Raw genomic sequence first — 14429 nt, 5'->3', positions numbered from 1 at the left:
GTTTTCCAATTTTGGTGAGTCAACTCATCATCTAATAATATGATATTATGATCAATAAAGGATTTAACAATTTATAGTTTTATATCAATTTTCTTTTATTTTAGAATATTATAGTTTATTAGAGTTTGGTGAAAATAATAAAATTTGATTAAAAGATTTAACTTTAATGAAAATATAATAGATAAATTAAATGGTAATTGTTAGTTTCCTTATTTAATAAATAAACATAGTTATCTGAAAACCATTCAATTGCCTCCGCCTACCGAGACATCAATTCCCAAATAGGCCCCAACATCAAGGGTAACTTCTCCTTTATTTGGATCTATCTCTGCATTAACATTAGTTAACAGCATCAACGGCCACGTTGTTGACGTCCGCTAATGAACGAGCACCCAAAGTTGCCGGAGTAGTTACCGCGAGAATGACGATAAGAAATACCAACAAATATTGACAACCCTTAACCATTTTCTTTAGTAGTAAATACTCCTATATATTGCTTCAATTTGTGATTGAGTTGTAATTTAATGTAACACTTTTGTATTTTGTGCCCTGATGTTACCCGTATTTATATCACTTGCAACAAGGAGTAGTGATTCTCCATGTTCGTTATTGCAACGTCATCACATATTTCCTTGATTAATTATATTGTTTGCCGGATATTACGGGATTGAGCTTCATATTATGGGATTCAGCTGCCTTACATATTTTCTTCTGGTAGGGCTGGTCAAACAGGCGGGGACTCGGGCCGGGCGGGTCAATGGGCGGTTTGGGTCAGAGAAGGTCAGACTGGGTGAGGACTAGGTTGGCCGGGCTTGATGGGGGTGGAGCTGGAATCGGCCCAGGGTAGGGTCAAGGGGCGAGCTGAGGGCGGGTAAGGGTTGGGGCAGGCCGGATAGATTATGCTGGACCCGGGGACGTATGGCCCGAGGTAAACGACAGGTAGGGCAGGGCTGTGTATGGGCCAACCAGGTGGGAGAAAAAAGGGCCTGAATGGCAGGCCGGGTAAAAAGAGTAGGTCTTTTGAGAGACGATCTCTTAATAAACTTTATTGAAAGATCATTATACAATTTTAAGAAAAGTGGTACTTAAAGTAATAAAATAGGTACAAATCATGATTAATAATAAAATGAGTAAATTTATTATGTAAATAGGTACGAAATTACTATGTCACGATCAATAATAAAAAGGGTACGAAATACAAATAAAAGGGTACGAAAGATTGGTCTCTCAATAACTTAGTGAGAGACCGTCTCTCCCAAGTTTTAGTGGGGTAAAAAAGGGCCGAACCAAGTAAAGGTGAAAGTGGTAACTTTGAATCGACATCCTGGAAAAATCAGATAATGCCTCAAAACATTATTGTCATGACCAATAATGTTGTATTTTGTGTGTGGCACGCGATTCAAAGTCAATAGATCGATCCCCGTATTTGTATTCCTTTTGTATTATTTTGTCGTTTTATTTCGTATTCTTGTCATTTTTATTGTTATCTGGGCTGTATTTAGAGCGGGCAAAAGCTGACCCGACCCGACCCGCCCGAAACCCGACCCAGTACAACCCGAAAATTGGGTGACCCGAAATTGAACTGACCCGACCCGATAACAGCCTTATTTTTTCCAACCCGAACCCGACCTGAACCGACCCGACCCGTGACCCGATATTTTCTCAACCCGATAGATGATCCGATAATGAATTAGCTTAATAATGGTTAAATAACACCAAATTGACATTCATCTTAATTATTTTCACTTAAAACTACAATTAATATACCTACCCATTATTTAAACATAAAATAACCATCTAAAACTAAATATATAAGGTAAAATATATGCTGATAACCTGACCCGACACTGATCCGCTAATGACCCGACCCGGCTTGCCACCCATTGATGACCCGACCCGAAGATGACCCGGCATGAACCGAACCGACCCGAACTCGTCACTGACCCGACATAACCCGAACCCGAAATGACCCGACCCGTAACCGATCCGAGTGACCCGATTGCCACCTCTAGTTGTACTCTGCTCGATATCACCTAACTTAGTTTTTTCTACCCATTTGGCATAAACCATCAACCTTTTTTAACCATTTTGGCATGAATGTCATTTTTTTTTTACCAATTTCGCAAGAATGCCTCAATTTTTTACTAATCTGGTTATTTGGCCAATTCTGATACTTATACAATTCGAAATAAGACTTTTCCGGGTTTTTGGTTCAATTAATAATTGTCATGTTATTGGCAATATTTATTTTCCTAATGATTTTCGTATGTGGGAGAGCATAAAGTAGTTGAGGCTTATCAGCCTCAATCTCATACTATCCCTTAATCATTTGACAACCAGGAGAGATGTAGGTGATGCACATTGGTGGGATAACACAAAGGTCATGTTCTTTTGAATTTAATTTCAGCTTATTTCAGTTCAATTCAGTTCAGCTTCATTCAGTTTAGTCCAACAGTTTTTTCTCTTCACAAATTAACTCTTATTTCAGTTCAGTTCAGATCCATTCAGTTCAGTTCAACTCCATTAAATTCAGTTCATTTTAGACAGCTTCAGTCCAAAAGAACAGGGCAAAGTCATCTACCAAACATAGTCATGACCAATAATGTTGTAAATGTCGTCTTTGATGAAGCCAAGAATTAATCACACACGGTCAAATTTTTAATGTTAAGTAGATATCACTTGGGCCGAGTGAGTCTGATACATCAACGTCTGTTGACTCAATATCCTTGTACAAGTCCACAATCACCACACGAGATGAACCCAGGTTTTGTTAGCTGAGTCCTCTCCGAACAAAAGGGGATAGTTTCCCATCACAGGGCTTCATTTTGTACAAGTGTGAAACTCAAAAACAAATGACAACTAGTCCCTGCCATTTTAGACGTAGGAACTTGGAAAATATGTAGATTTTTGATTAAAAAAAAAAAAAAGGGAAATTGTACAACTTTGAAACATTTAAAATTCCGTCTTAAATTACACAAATCTATTTCTTTAAAATAAATTTCACCAACATTACATCATTTTACTACAAGATGGTTTTAGTATAAGTTTTCAGGTCAAAGACGTTAACCTGTTCATAATAACTCAAGTTTACGACAGATGTATCTGCTAGCTTTAATATCCAACGTTTGAATTCATTGAGTGTCTATATTAGAATCTACCATAACTGTTTAATACGAGTAGTAGATTTTTGTACTACAAAAGCCCGTGTAGCTCAGTCGATAGAGCCCCACAATGGGCGTTATTTTCTTGTGTGTTAAAAAGGGATTGGATATAACTTGAACTCAAAAAGAAAGAACTCGGGTATGATGATGGATTACTCATTCACTTCTCGAAGAGAGAAATGAATATCTCAAAAAGTAAAAATGACTTGTATGGGTTGATTGACTGAACCGTAAAAATTAGATAAACGTCAAAAAAAGAGAGATTTGAAATTAATCATGGACGAATCTCCATATTTCGTTAACTTACAAGTCATATCCACGAAACAAATAATTAAATAAAGATACAAAATTTTATAAATTAAAACAAGACACATAAATATTTAAGAAAGACGGAAAGATATTTTAGATATAAATGTAAGACGATCGATCCTCCACAAGTTTGGACCCTTTGGCAGGTGTGTGCTAACTTATGTGCCTTGTTACGGTGATCCCTCAACATCTGCAGTAAAATCAATGTAACCGGTAACCTTAACATCTGCATACTGAAAAGTGGAAGTTAATTGGCGGGCACCAAAAACTGTAGTTGCAGCCACGGTGAGAATGGCAATCACAAATATGATCAAATACTGGGAAACCTTCCCCATCTTCTTTAGTTTATAAGCTTCAATAACTAATAATTTAATACGAGTAAATTTATTGCTTTAGTTTCGGATTTTAGTTGTGGCTTGCGAGTTGTGACCCTTTCGTACTGAAGTTGTCAGTATATATAGCAGTTGTAATACGACTTTTTCCGGGTTTTTGGTTTAATTAATAATTGTCATGTTATTGACAACTAATATCCGCGTCAATCTCATAGTATCCCGGCAAAACATATACTAATCCCTTAATCATCTGGCAACCAAGAGGCATGGAGGTGATAATGCAAAGGGGTTGCTATCTCGTATCGCCATTGATTGCCTTAAATTACGTTCTGATCTCTTATTGCATAGTCATCTAGCACGTTGTTGGGAACATGATCAACGCCAAATCTGGTGGGAGAAACCTAGAAACGGTTTTCTAAAGCTAAAGTTCGAGAATAGAAGGTAATAAAGCTGCTTTAGGATATTGTACAAGAGATCATAATGGTAATGTCGTTTTATTAGGAGCAAAAAAGTGCGGATCCAACCTCATACTATCCGGCAAAACATATACTAATCCCTTAATCACGGAGGCGTGTATGTAGGTGATGCACATTGGTGGGTTAGCACAAAGTCGTCTACCAATTATACCACCAAACATATATTAGTCATGACCAATAAAGCCAATAATTAATTATAATCAGGGCCAAAATTATGATGTTAAGTTTATGTTCCTTAGGGTCGAGTCTGATACATCAACCGTCTGTCGACTCAATATCCTTGTACAATTTCACAATCACTACACGAGAGTTTACAGCATTCTCTCCTCTGCATTCTGTGGCCTGCTGTTTTAGCTTAAACCCAACGAACATCAAAAATAATGGAAGTACATATAACTTGAACTCAAAATAAAGAAATCAGACATGATGGATTACTCATTACGCTCAAAGTCGATAGAATTAGCAGTCATACTCGCTAAATCGATAATATCTTACAAAACCCTTAGATTGGATGAAAATAAATGTCTGACTAAAACAGGAACATCATCAAACTTGAACAAAGTAGACATATAATGCAGCGCACTTGACTGTCATAAGAAGTTAGACCATTCGCCTTGAGACGGTCAAGGGAACAACATCATCAACAACACGATATATGTAAACAACAATTGTCGCCTTGCTTTCTACTTCATCTTTACTTATAAGCTCGAAAACACATACATCATGCTCCTCCAAGTTGTTCTCGAGCACAAACTGAGGCCAGTTTTTCCGAAGTTGGCATTGTTGTGATCTCGTCCATCTACACCCCACCATCCAACTCTCCCTTTTCTTTGGGACACGCAACTCGATCTGGTGTGGCTTCCTTAGCATATGTTGCATTGCCCATTTTTTCGGAATTGTCTGCACCAACATCACATTATTACTTAATACTGTTTGAATTTAAATGACTGAAATTTAAAAAGCGAGTATTAAAAAAAAGGAATATTCTATAATCTCGTGTTTTTTTATTTTCTACATGATAACCTCGTTTTCAACAAAAACGTCGTTGACTGGCCATAATTCACCATCAAAACTTCTGAAAGCGGCGATTTTTTTTTAAATTGACCGGCTTTACGAGATCTTTGATCTGGAAAAAAATTCCAGTTTCTGAACTCGTGGCAAGAATTACGGCAAGTCAAACTTTAAACTTTAAACAAAAAAAGTTGGACTTACAAAGTTGAATCCACGGTAAACATAGGTCCGCTTCATGATGATCGGAAACAGCGGAAATTTTGTTCTGCGGCGCTTGTGTTTTTCAGCTTTCTGGATAGCTATTTGCATCTCTGCTTCTGAAACTGTCCTCCGGTTCGATTCGTAGTACATCTGGGACAATTTTGCTGCAGTTCACAAATTTTGACAATGAATTAATCATATCTGACCGTCGACAATTGAACTAAAGAATCAAAGTAACAAAAGTAACAAAGATGCAGGACGAATTTAAATACCTCGAGTCGATTTACTTAAGGAGCTGCTACTTAGCCGTCCAAATTGATTGAAAACGGAGGATTCGCCGTCTGACTCATCCTTGTAATCTTCTGACATGTAATCATCTTCATCATATTCATCAAAACTTACGGACCTCTTCTTCTTGCCTCGACTGTTACTCGAGATTTCTTCAACGGAGTTGCCAAGGTTGCTTTGTGATTTGTATCCGGTTTTGGCGAAGTACGACTCCTCACGCTCACAACCAGATGCATCAAATATAGAAACTTTAAAAGATGAACTGCCAATGTAATGAAAGGTAACAAAGTCTCTGAACTGAATCCCGTGATCTCGAACAAAACTCGGCCAACCATCATTCGAGAACATGACACGGCCCGAGTTTTGTTTCGCTGTCGAGACTCGTACCCTCCATTTTTTTCCACTTGGTCCAACAAGGATGCACCAACCACAAAGCTTTTCCTTGAAGCATTCCGAGAATTTTTTCGGAATCAACTGTTTTGGAGAAAATTAACAAAACAAATGGAAAAACTAATGAGTTTTTGCATTACAAAACATCATTCTATTGATAAATTAAAAAAAAAAAAAAAAAGATTCAAGAGTGATATATGGAAAATTAGAGATGTTCTTACGAGTTGACGGTCGAAATCATCTGGCATGACCTTGAAGAAACTGTGTTCTGTTGCAGGAAGTTCATTCCAGTACTTGTATTTCTCCATTATGTCACAATTTTCGCACTTCCTTGCCATTGAAGCTGATGATAATCGATTTCACTAAAAAAAAAAACAGTAAAATTAACGGTATAAAACAGAGTTTTTACCGGAAGTTGAATAGAATAGAGAGTATCAGAGTATGATCAACAGTAAAAATCGAGTTATTAAGCAAATTTTAACTACAAACAATTTCATGTTTTAAGTAATTCCAATTTACTGTTCAATTCAATACCATTTTCACAATTTTCCCAGGTGAAATCTGAAAATAGCAACCGGAAAAAAACCTACAATTTTCTACATACTCTGTAAATTTTTTTAAAGAGAAACTATAAATGTAACTAAAATCTTTCTATCTTACAAAAAAAAAACATACAAATTACATGTAGAAGTAATGCTACGTATAAATTACGTATTTATGTACCATAAATCCATACTCGATAAGCGGAACGTCGTAAAATGAAGCTAAAATAAAGAGAGAAATGAAGGAGAATTAAGAAGAGAACCTGAATAATTATGTAGGCAAGAGGAGTAGAGCAATGTGGTTGAAGATCATGAGAAATGGCAAGAAGTATATGAGAGTATAATTAATGGAGAAGGTGGATTACAGGCTAGATAAGTAGATAGAAGGAATAAAAGCTCTACAATTTCCATTTTAGATGATCAGACTAACAAAGTAGAATTTCCTAAAAATGAGAAAAAGTTTTTTAACATTTGACAGTTTTAGCATTTATTCCAAATGGACAATTACTCCTACAAAATGACAATGTATATTTGATGCATTTTGGTTCATGTGATATTGTACCACTTCCGTCCCAATTATCTGTCTTACCTATATTTTTTGTGAGAGATATTTTAATCAAAGGTAAACAGATGATTGGGACGGAGGTAGTAATTGTTGAATTTATAAACTTCATTTCACGTGATCATTGTTCATACTTCAGTAGATATTTTAGCTTGAAATTTTAAGCATGCATTTGGAATTTAAGCAGAAATTTTGTTTTCGATTCTTAACAAATATATGGGATGGGATAACATACGAAAATAAAATAAAAGTAACTTCTTGATATCCCGAGACTCCATAACGATGTACTCCATCCCGTAGTATTTGTTATGGGGTCTCGGGATATCAAGAATTGAAGTTACTCTAACTTCTTGATAATATCATGAGACGTCATAAGTTATAATAAGTTCTTACTTATGACGTATATCCGCCAAAATGCCGAATATGTATCGATCGCCACCTAATTGATTACACCTCAGTCCTCACCTATAAAATGAACTTAAAGCAGACACAAAATTCTTTTATTAATACCTCAAAAATTATTCTCTAATAAAGAGCTTATATCTCACACTATCCATCATTTTGGTCCACTTTATATTTCTTTTTTAAATAGCATAAGATGTCACTTTCTTTATCTCAGAATAATAACTTATGTCATTATGATTTTTGACCTCTAAATATCAATAAAGGTGTCATTACCAATTATGGACTACGTTCAACACTAGACTGACAAAAGTTTCATTTGCGAATATGAACTACTTTGAGCAATAAGCCCGTCTAGCTCAGTTGGTAGAGCGCAAGGCTCTTAACCTTGTGGTCGTGGGTTCGAGCCCCACGGTGGGCGATTGTCCTATTTTTTTTTTTGTCTATGTCGGTTTTACATCATATTATACTCTGTAAATTTCTTGTTTTTGCTCATTTAAGAAGCAAACTGATCTGCTGAAAAGATCAGCTAATAAAATTGCATATTGTGATGATTATCTCTACGGCTATACTTATTTCTTATCCACTTCGTTTTCAACACAACTTTAAATTTAATACGGAGTATTTGCATAGTTTAAACTTTGGTTAAACGATGAGTGCCGCATGTTCTCTATTCTTGTTAATTCAAACAATAAGTTAACACACAAGGGTCCATAGCTCAGTGGTAGAGCATTTGACTGCAGATCAAGAGGTCACCGGTTCGAACCCGGTTGGGCCCTCATTTTAGTTTTGTTAAAACTTTTTTTCGTCCTACATTCTTGTTCAATACAAATTTTCATATAAAACATAAAACAACTTTTTTTCGTCCTACATTCTTGTTCAATACAAATTTTAATATAAAACATAAAACAATTTTACTATAAGATTATCATGAAAGTGACTTATATAGATCAAAATCATTTTTCATTCAACTTCCCCCTCCATCGAAATGATTTAATTGGCCTTGTAAGGAAAAAAAAAGTGTCCGGAAAAAGTGTTGGTAAAAAGAGCATGAACATTGTAAACAAAATGATTTTCAACTTTGGTTGTTAAACCATATCGAATTACTAAATATATGGTTAGGGTGTGTTAAATACTATTGTATGAAATGTTATTGCATTCATGCATCTAAACTTAAGATATATCAGGCATGCATTGCTATGAGCGGACGGAGTTAGGTGTCATGCATGACTTTCTAAATCGTACCCTCCCGGCCTAACCCCTCACTCAATCTTGATGACGCCCTAATAACTCAATCTCTGTTTTCTTTGTTCTAGGGTGAAAATCATAGAATGCTAAAGTAAAAATCTTTTATCTTTATCTCTTTACTCTTATTACATTCTACTTTAGAGACCTAGGACCAAGAGTACTAAAATTGATTTGAATGTATCAAAACACCCCATAATTAATTGGTGACGAATCCATCCATTTCAAACGAAATTCAATTAAGTCTTTCATCAAGGGAAAACCATCTATTCAAAACGGCGCAGGGCCGCGCAGGCGAATTTGTACACATGTGAGTATATCTAAAGATGTTTTAATATACTTTATGTTTTAACTTTTTAAGGGTGAAAGCCACAAAAATGACTACTCTTTCCATCCTTTATAAAAATTCCATTTGGAATCTCGTCGTATTGCCTATTAATAATCCGCAAATATAAAATACTAAAATATACACCGTTGTAATATAATGATAATTCAATCATACTGAAATTGGAAACAATTCAAGCCCTTTGATTCATTAAAAATAATTGACAAAACCACAAATTAATAACTGCGAAACTAATGCGTTTTACGTTTACTTAGAGATTTCCTTCATCTAGCTCATCAAAATATCAATTTCATCAATGTCACGTACAATAGATTATTAAATCATTAAACAAGGCAACCGCCGCAATATTGTTGATCCAAGCAAGGGCGACACAACGAGGGGCAATCGGCATCAGAGCGACATTGTTGTTTCGCATTAACTTGATAGGCAGCTTGATTACCAAAACAAAAGCAAATGCCTTCTGAACATTGTGCAAACCTTGGACCTTTACAATATTTTGCGCAATCGCTTTTTACTTTGCACTTTCCTAGTCCCCCTGCTGTGCCTATTGTCACATCTGCAATCATATACGAAATATGTTATTATAAGCTTCGGGTGATAATTCAGGTCAGATCAGTTATGACATACATTAACACGGGGAAATATGTTATTCAACTCACTAAAATACAACACAAATTCTTGTTTGTGACGGACGCTATCCGTCACAAACAAGAGACGGGTATCATTTTACCTCATAAAGTACCCACTTTTTCTCTCTCTGCAACACTATTCATGTGGTCCCCTTTCTCCACTAACCCATTTTGTTACCATTTTATCTCACAAAATATCCGTCACAAATGGTAACCCGTCACAAGGGAGACCAATTGAAAATACAATGTGCTTTAGGTTTTGAGGAGCAGGGTTATCAAAAATATATTGATTTAGATATTAAAAAAAACATAAAATGTTTTGTTGCATGCAAGAACATGTAAATTACGTTATCATGAGGAAAAAAAAGAGAAATATGATACGAAGTGGGAGCTAACTTGATGCAAGAACCAAGAGGACTAGAATCAAAGCGAATTTGATTGAGGCTCCCTTCATCTTTAGTCGACAAATAAAAATAACAAATAATTGATTTAATTTTAGAAAATGTATTTTCTTAAGTGCTTGATATTTCAAAATGTATTACTTCGTATGATTGATTGGACACATACAACCACGCCTTTATATACACATAACATATACTCCCTCTATTTTTTTATATATGACTTTCTCACATTTCGAGACCATCCCTTCTCTCTTCAATATCTCTTAAAATATAAGACTAAATATTATGATATGTATACTCATATGAAAGAGTTTTTCGTCAGGAATTTAATGGTACCATTTTTATATTTTTTGAACAAATATATTTTTGTAAATATTAAAGTCAAAGGCTTACCTCGTAAATGTAAAACGTCATATATAAAAAAGTGGAGGGAGTACGAAGTACACTTTATCGAGGAACTTGTAAGGACATGCATTTTTATTATGGGTTAAAATCATTGAACCTACGTTCACATAATTAGAAAGACATCGTACATATCCATATTTTTTGCCTAATTTATAATTCCACTATTTAAATGCTTCCTATTTAAATAAACTATTTGAACAAGGGGATATGTTTCTATTTCAAAGCAAAATCTTAAATTTGAAACAAATAAGGAATCCTTCTATATCGAAGCTTCTTCCCTTTTTTTCACTGTCTTAGTTTTAGTTTCATCCCTATAAACCTTAATTCAGTGGTCCATTTACTAGCTAAACAGGCCAGGGTTATGTAAGACGGTTTCTTTTCAGCTGCCTAAAAAAAAGTATCATGTATTCATAACCTTACAAGAAAATAACGTATTCCTACGTATTCCTATTAGCTTAGCATACTACTAGTCTACTAGCAGACACTGCCTTCGTCTCATTTATTTATTTATCTTTCTTTCTTTTTAAGGAGTGTGTTAATTAAAGGTAAATATATGATTGAGGAAGAAATTAAGGATTCTTTGGAATTTAGTCAAAATAAATTGTTAAGTGTCTCTGGTGACATAAAACTCTTTATGCGACGATGACTTATGTCAGTTTGTAAAGTTCAGTGTATAAACTTATGGCAAGTCGAGTTATAGCGAAAGGTTATAAAAGATGAAGTGTAACCAAGAGTTTTAGGGTTCTAACATAGCAGGCTGTGAGTAATTTAGATGAGAAATTAATTTTAAATTTTATATTGAGTTTGCACTGTTATGAAAAACATAGGTTAAAGTCTAATAAGGTTTTGTTCTTTTGAACTTAATTTTAACTGATTTCAATTTAGTTCAGCTCTATTAAATTTAGTTCAGCTTCATTCAGTTCATCTCCCGCAAATTATTTCTTACTTAATTAGCTTCATTCAGTTCAATTAAGCTTTTTCATCCAAAAAGAACAAGGCCAAGTCATTAAACTAGTACGTATGATTAGGTATAATTAGACACTGGATTAGGGCATGGGCATGCATATCTTTGGATTAGTAGAGATGCTTTTATATACTCCGTAAGTTTTATAAATTTAGATGGTTTGCTTGATCGAAGAGGACGAATATTAGGAATAGAATCTTCGTGTGCGCATTACTTGATCATCAAGTTGATGAATGTGTTTTATGATTGAATAATCTTGAATTTATTTGTTTTTGTTTTAAAGAGATAGTTTTTATATTATTGTTTAAAGTTTGCGATATAAATTTAAAATTAAAGTTTGAAATCAGGGTTTCAGGTTGGGGGCTACTCGTTGAAACTATTAAATTCCGTTGAAATGATACTATATATTTTACGGGTGGAAGCCATACATACACTCTTTAGATGATAGTGATAATACAGTCATATATTACTGAAAATAGAAACAATTCAAGCACTTTGATTCATTAAAAATAATTAATTGACAAAACCACAAATTAAGAACCTTGAAATTAATAAGTTCATTAAATTATGGGTAAATTATCAATTACTCCCTTATAAAATGCATTTTTTCAATTTTACTCCCTTTTATAAAAAAGTTTAAAAATTACACCCAAAATATTGCCAAAGTTTAGAAATTGCTCCCAAACCTCTAATTTTGTATGTTTATGACAAAAATGCCCCTAATTAATTTAATTCATCTATTTTACTTCTATCCCAATCTCAATTGTCCACCAACCACCATTGACTGCCCCTACCATTATCACTCACCGTCACTCCACCCCCGAACTCACTGTAGTAGGGCGACCCGTCTTTTAAACACTCAAACTATACCCTTTTAAACCGAGTACATAAATTTCTAACCCATTTTCCAAAAATCTAGAATTAATTTCCCAAATTGGAGTTAATATCACAATACATTGGGATGCTCATACCAAAATTTATCAGATTTTATTCTCATGCTCTTGAAGATTGTGATTAGTAATGCAATAAGTAGGCAAACATTAATAAAGACGGAAATTGTTGGGACAAATTAGCAATGCAATAAGGCGTCGAATATCGACGATTTTGATGGTGGAATTTGGCTAAGAGATTGTGGTGGTTAGTAGTGGAGTGAAGGGGTGAAAGCGTGGGAAATTGTGTTGGAGTTAAAAGGAGTAATAGGGGAACTAAAGAAATCAGGGGTATTTTCGTCATAAAAACACAAAAACAGAGGTTTGGGAGCAATTTTTAAACTTTGACAATATTTTGGGTGTAATTTTTAAACTTTTTTATAAAAGGGAGTAAATTTGAAAAAGTGTATTTTATAAGGTAGTAATTGTTAATTTACCCTTAAATTATCAATAATGTCGAGTACAATAGATTAAAGTATTAAACAAGGCATCCGCCACAATATTGTTGATCCAAGCAAGGGCGGCACAAGGAGGGGCAATCGGCATTAGAGCGACATTCCTGTTTAGCATTAACTTGATAGGCAGTTTTAGGGTTGATAGTACAAGAACACTCGCCTTGTGAACATTGTGCAAGCTTTGATCCCCCACAGTACTTTGAGCAATAGCTATTTACTTTGCACCCTGTCGTGGCTATTGTCATACCTGCAATTTCGAGTGATAATTCAGGTCAGATCAGTTATAACATTAACACATGTACTTCATTCGGGCTATGTGTTACGCTTAACTAGTATGCTTAGTTGATCGTATTGTCAACAAATTAATACTCTGTATATATTAATGTACAATAACAATATTTATTTTATACTGGGACATAGTTTAAGATATATATTAAAAAGTTGATGTATGGTTAAAAAATTTAAAGTTATCAATATAAATTTATCTGAATATTTTGTTCGCACTCAAAAATAATGTACTTAATGATAATAATAGAGAAAAAAATCAATGTGAATTGATTTCGTTGTATGCTCGCAAATACATTTCATTTTGTATATGCATTCATGAATTATGAGGCATCAGGAAAAGTAACAGAAAAAAACTTAAGCATCTAAAAACAACTTATGCGAAAATCAGCGAACTTGGGTTAAAAAAAAGGTACGTTGCATGAAAATGTAAACTAGGTTATCATGAGACCAAAAAAACAAGTTAAGAATCGGAGGCTAACTTGATGCAATAACCAAGATGATTAGAATTGAAGCGAATTTGATCGTGGCTCCCTTCATCTTCTTTAGTTGACAAATAAAAATTGCAAACGATTAATTCACTTTTTGCAAATGTATTTTTTTAGTGTTTGATATTTCAAAATGTATTACTTCGTATGATTGATGGAACACATACAACCACGCCTTTATATACACATAACATATACAGAGTACACTCTATCGGGGAAGTTGTATGGACACGCATTTCTATTATGGGTTAAAATCAGTGAACCTACGTTCACATAATTAGCAAGACATCGTACATATCCAAATTTTTTGCCAAACTTATAATTCCATTATTTGAATGCTTCCTATTTAAATAAACGATTTGAACAAGGAGATATGTTTCTATTTCAACGCAAAATCCTAAATTTAAAAGAAATAAAGAATCCTTCTAGATATCGAAGCTTCTTCCCTTTTGTTCACTATCTTAGTTTTGGCCCTGTTCTTTCTGGCTTTTTAGAGCCGAATCGAATCGAATCGAATCGAATGGAGCCGAATCAATCGAATCTGAGCTAATCGAATCAATAGAGCCGAATCAATCGAATCGAATCAATGGAGCTTTGAGCTGGATCAA

General features: G+C 34.5%; 1 protein-coding gene and 2 non-coding genes across 3 annotated transcripts; 2 read left to right on the top strand and 1 right to left on the bottom strand.

Annotated features, from left to right (window-relative positions):
- Positions 1 to 4687: 4687 nt before the first annotated feature.
- On the bottom strand, positions 4688 to 7182 carry LOC141652017 (B3 domain-containing protein LOC_Os12g40090-like). Its single transcript, XM_074459685.1, has 5 exons — positions 6974 to 7182; positions 6390 to 6530; positions 5763 to 6252; positions 5491 to 5654; positions 4688 to 5178 (listed from the first exon to the last, which is right to left on the bottom strand). The coding sequence occupies exons 2-5, from the start codon at positions 6504 to 6506 to the stop codon at positions 4879 to 4881; spliced, it is 1071 nt and encodes a 356-aa protein (XP_074315786.1). The 5' UTR covers positions 6507 to 6530; positions 6974 to 7182; the 3' UTR covers positions 4688 to 4878.
- Positions 7183 to 8022: 840 nt separating this feature from the next.
- Positions 8023 to 8095, top strand: TRNAK-CUU (transfer RNA lysine (anticodon CUU)). Its single transcript has one exon. It is a non-coding gene; the product is annotated as a tRNA-Lys (tRNA).
- A 286-nt stretch (positions 8096 to 8381) lies between these two features.
- TRNAC-GCA (transfer RNA cysteine (anticodon GCA)) lies at positions 8382 to 8453 on the top strand. Its single transcript has one exon. It is a non-coding gene; the product is annotated as a tRNA-Cys (tRNA).
- Positions 8454 to 14429: the final 5976 nt, after the last annotated feature.

This window comes from Silene latifolia, chromosome 4 (assembly GCF_048544455.1).
Source record: "Silene latifolia isolate original U9 population chromosome 4, ASM4854445v1, whole genome shotgun sequence".
Taxonomy (NCBI): domain Eukaryota; kingdom Viridiplantae; phylum Streptophyta; class Magnoliopsida; order Caryophyllales; family Caryophyllaceae; genus Silene; species Silene latifolia.
The sequence above is the reverse complement of the archived record's forward strand: the minus strand, read 5'-3'. Positions and strand labels throughout refer to the sequence as shown.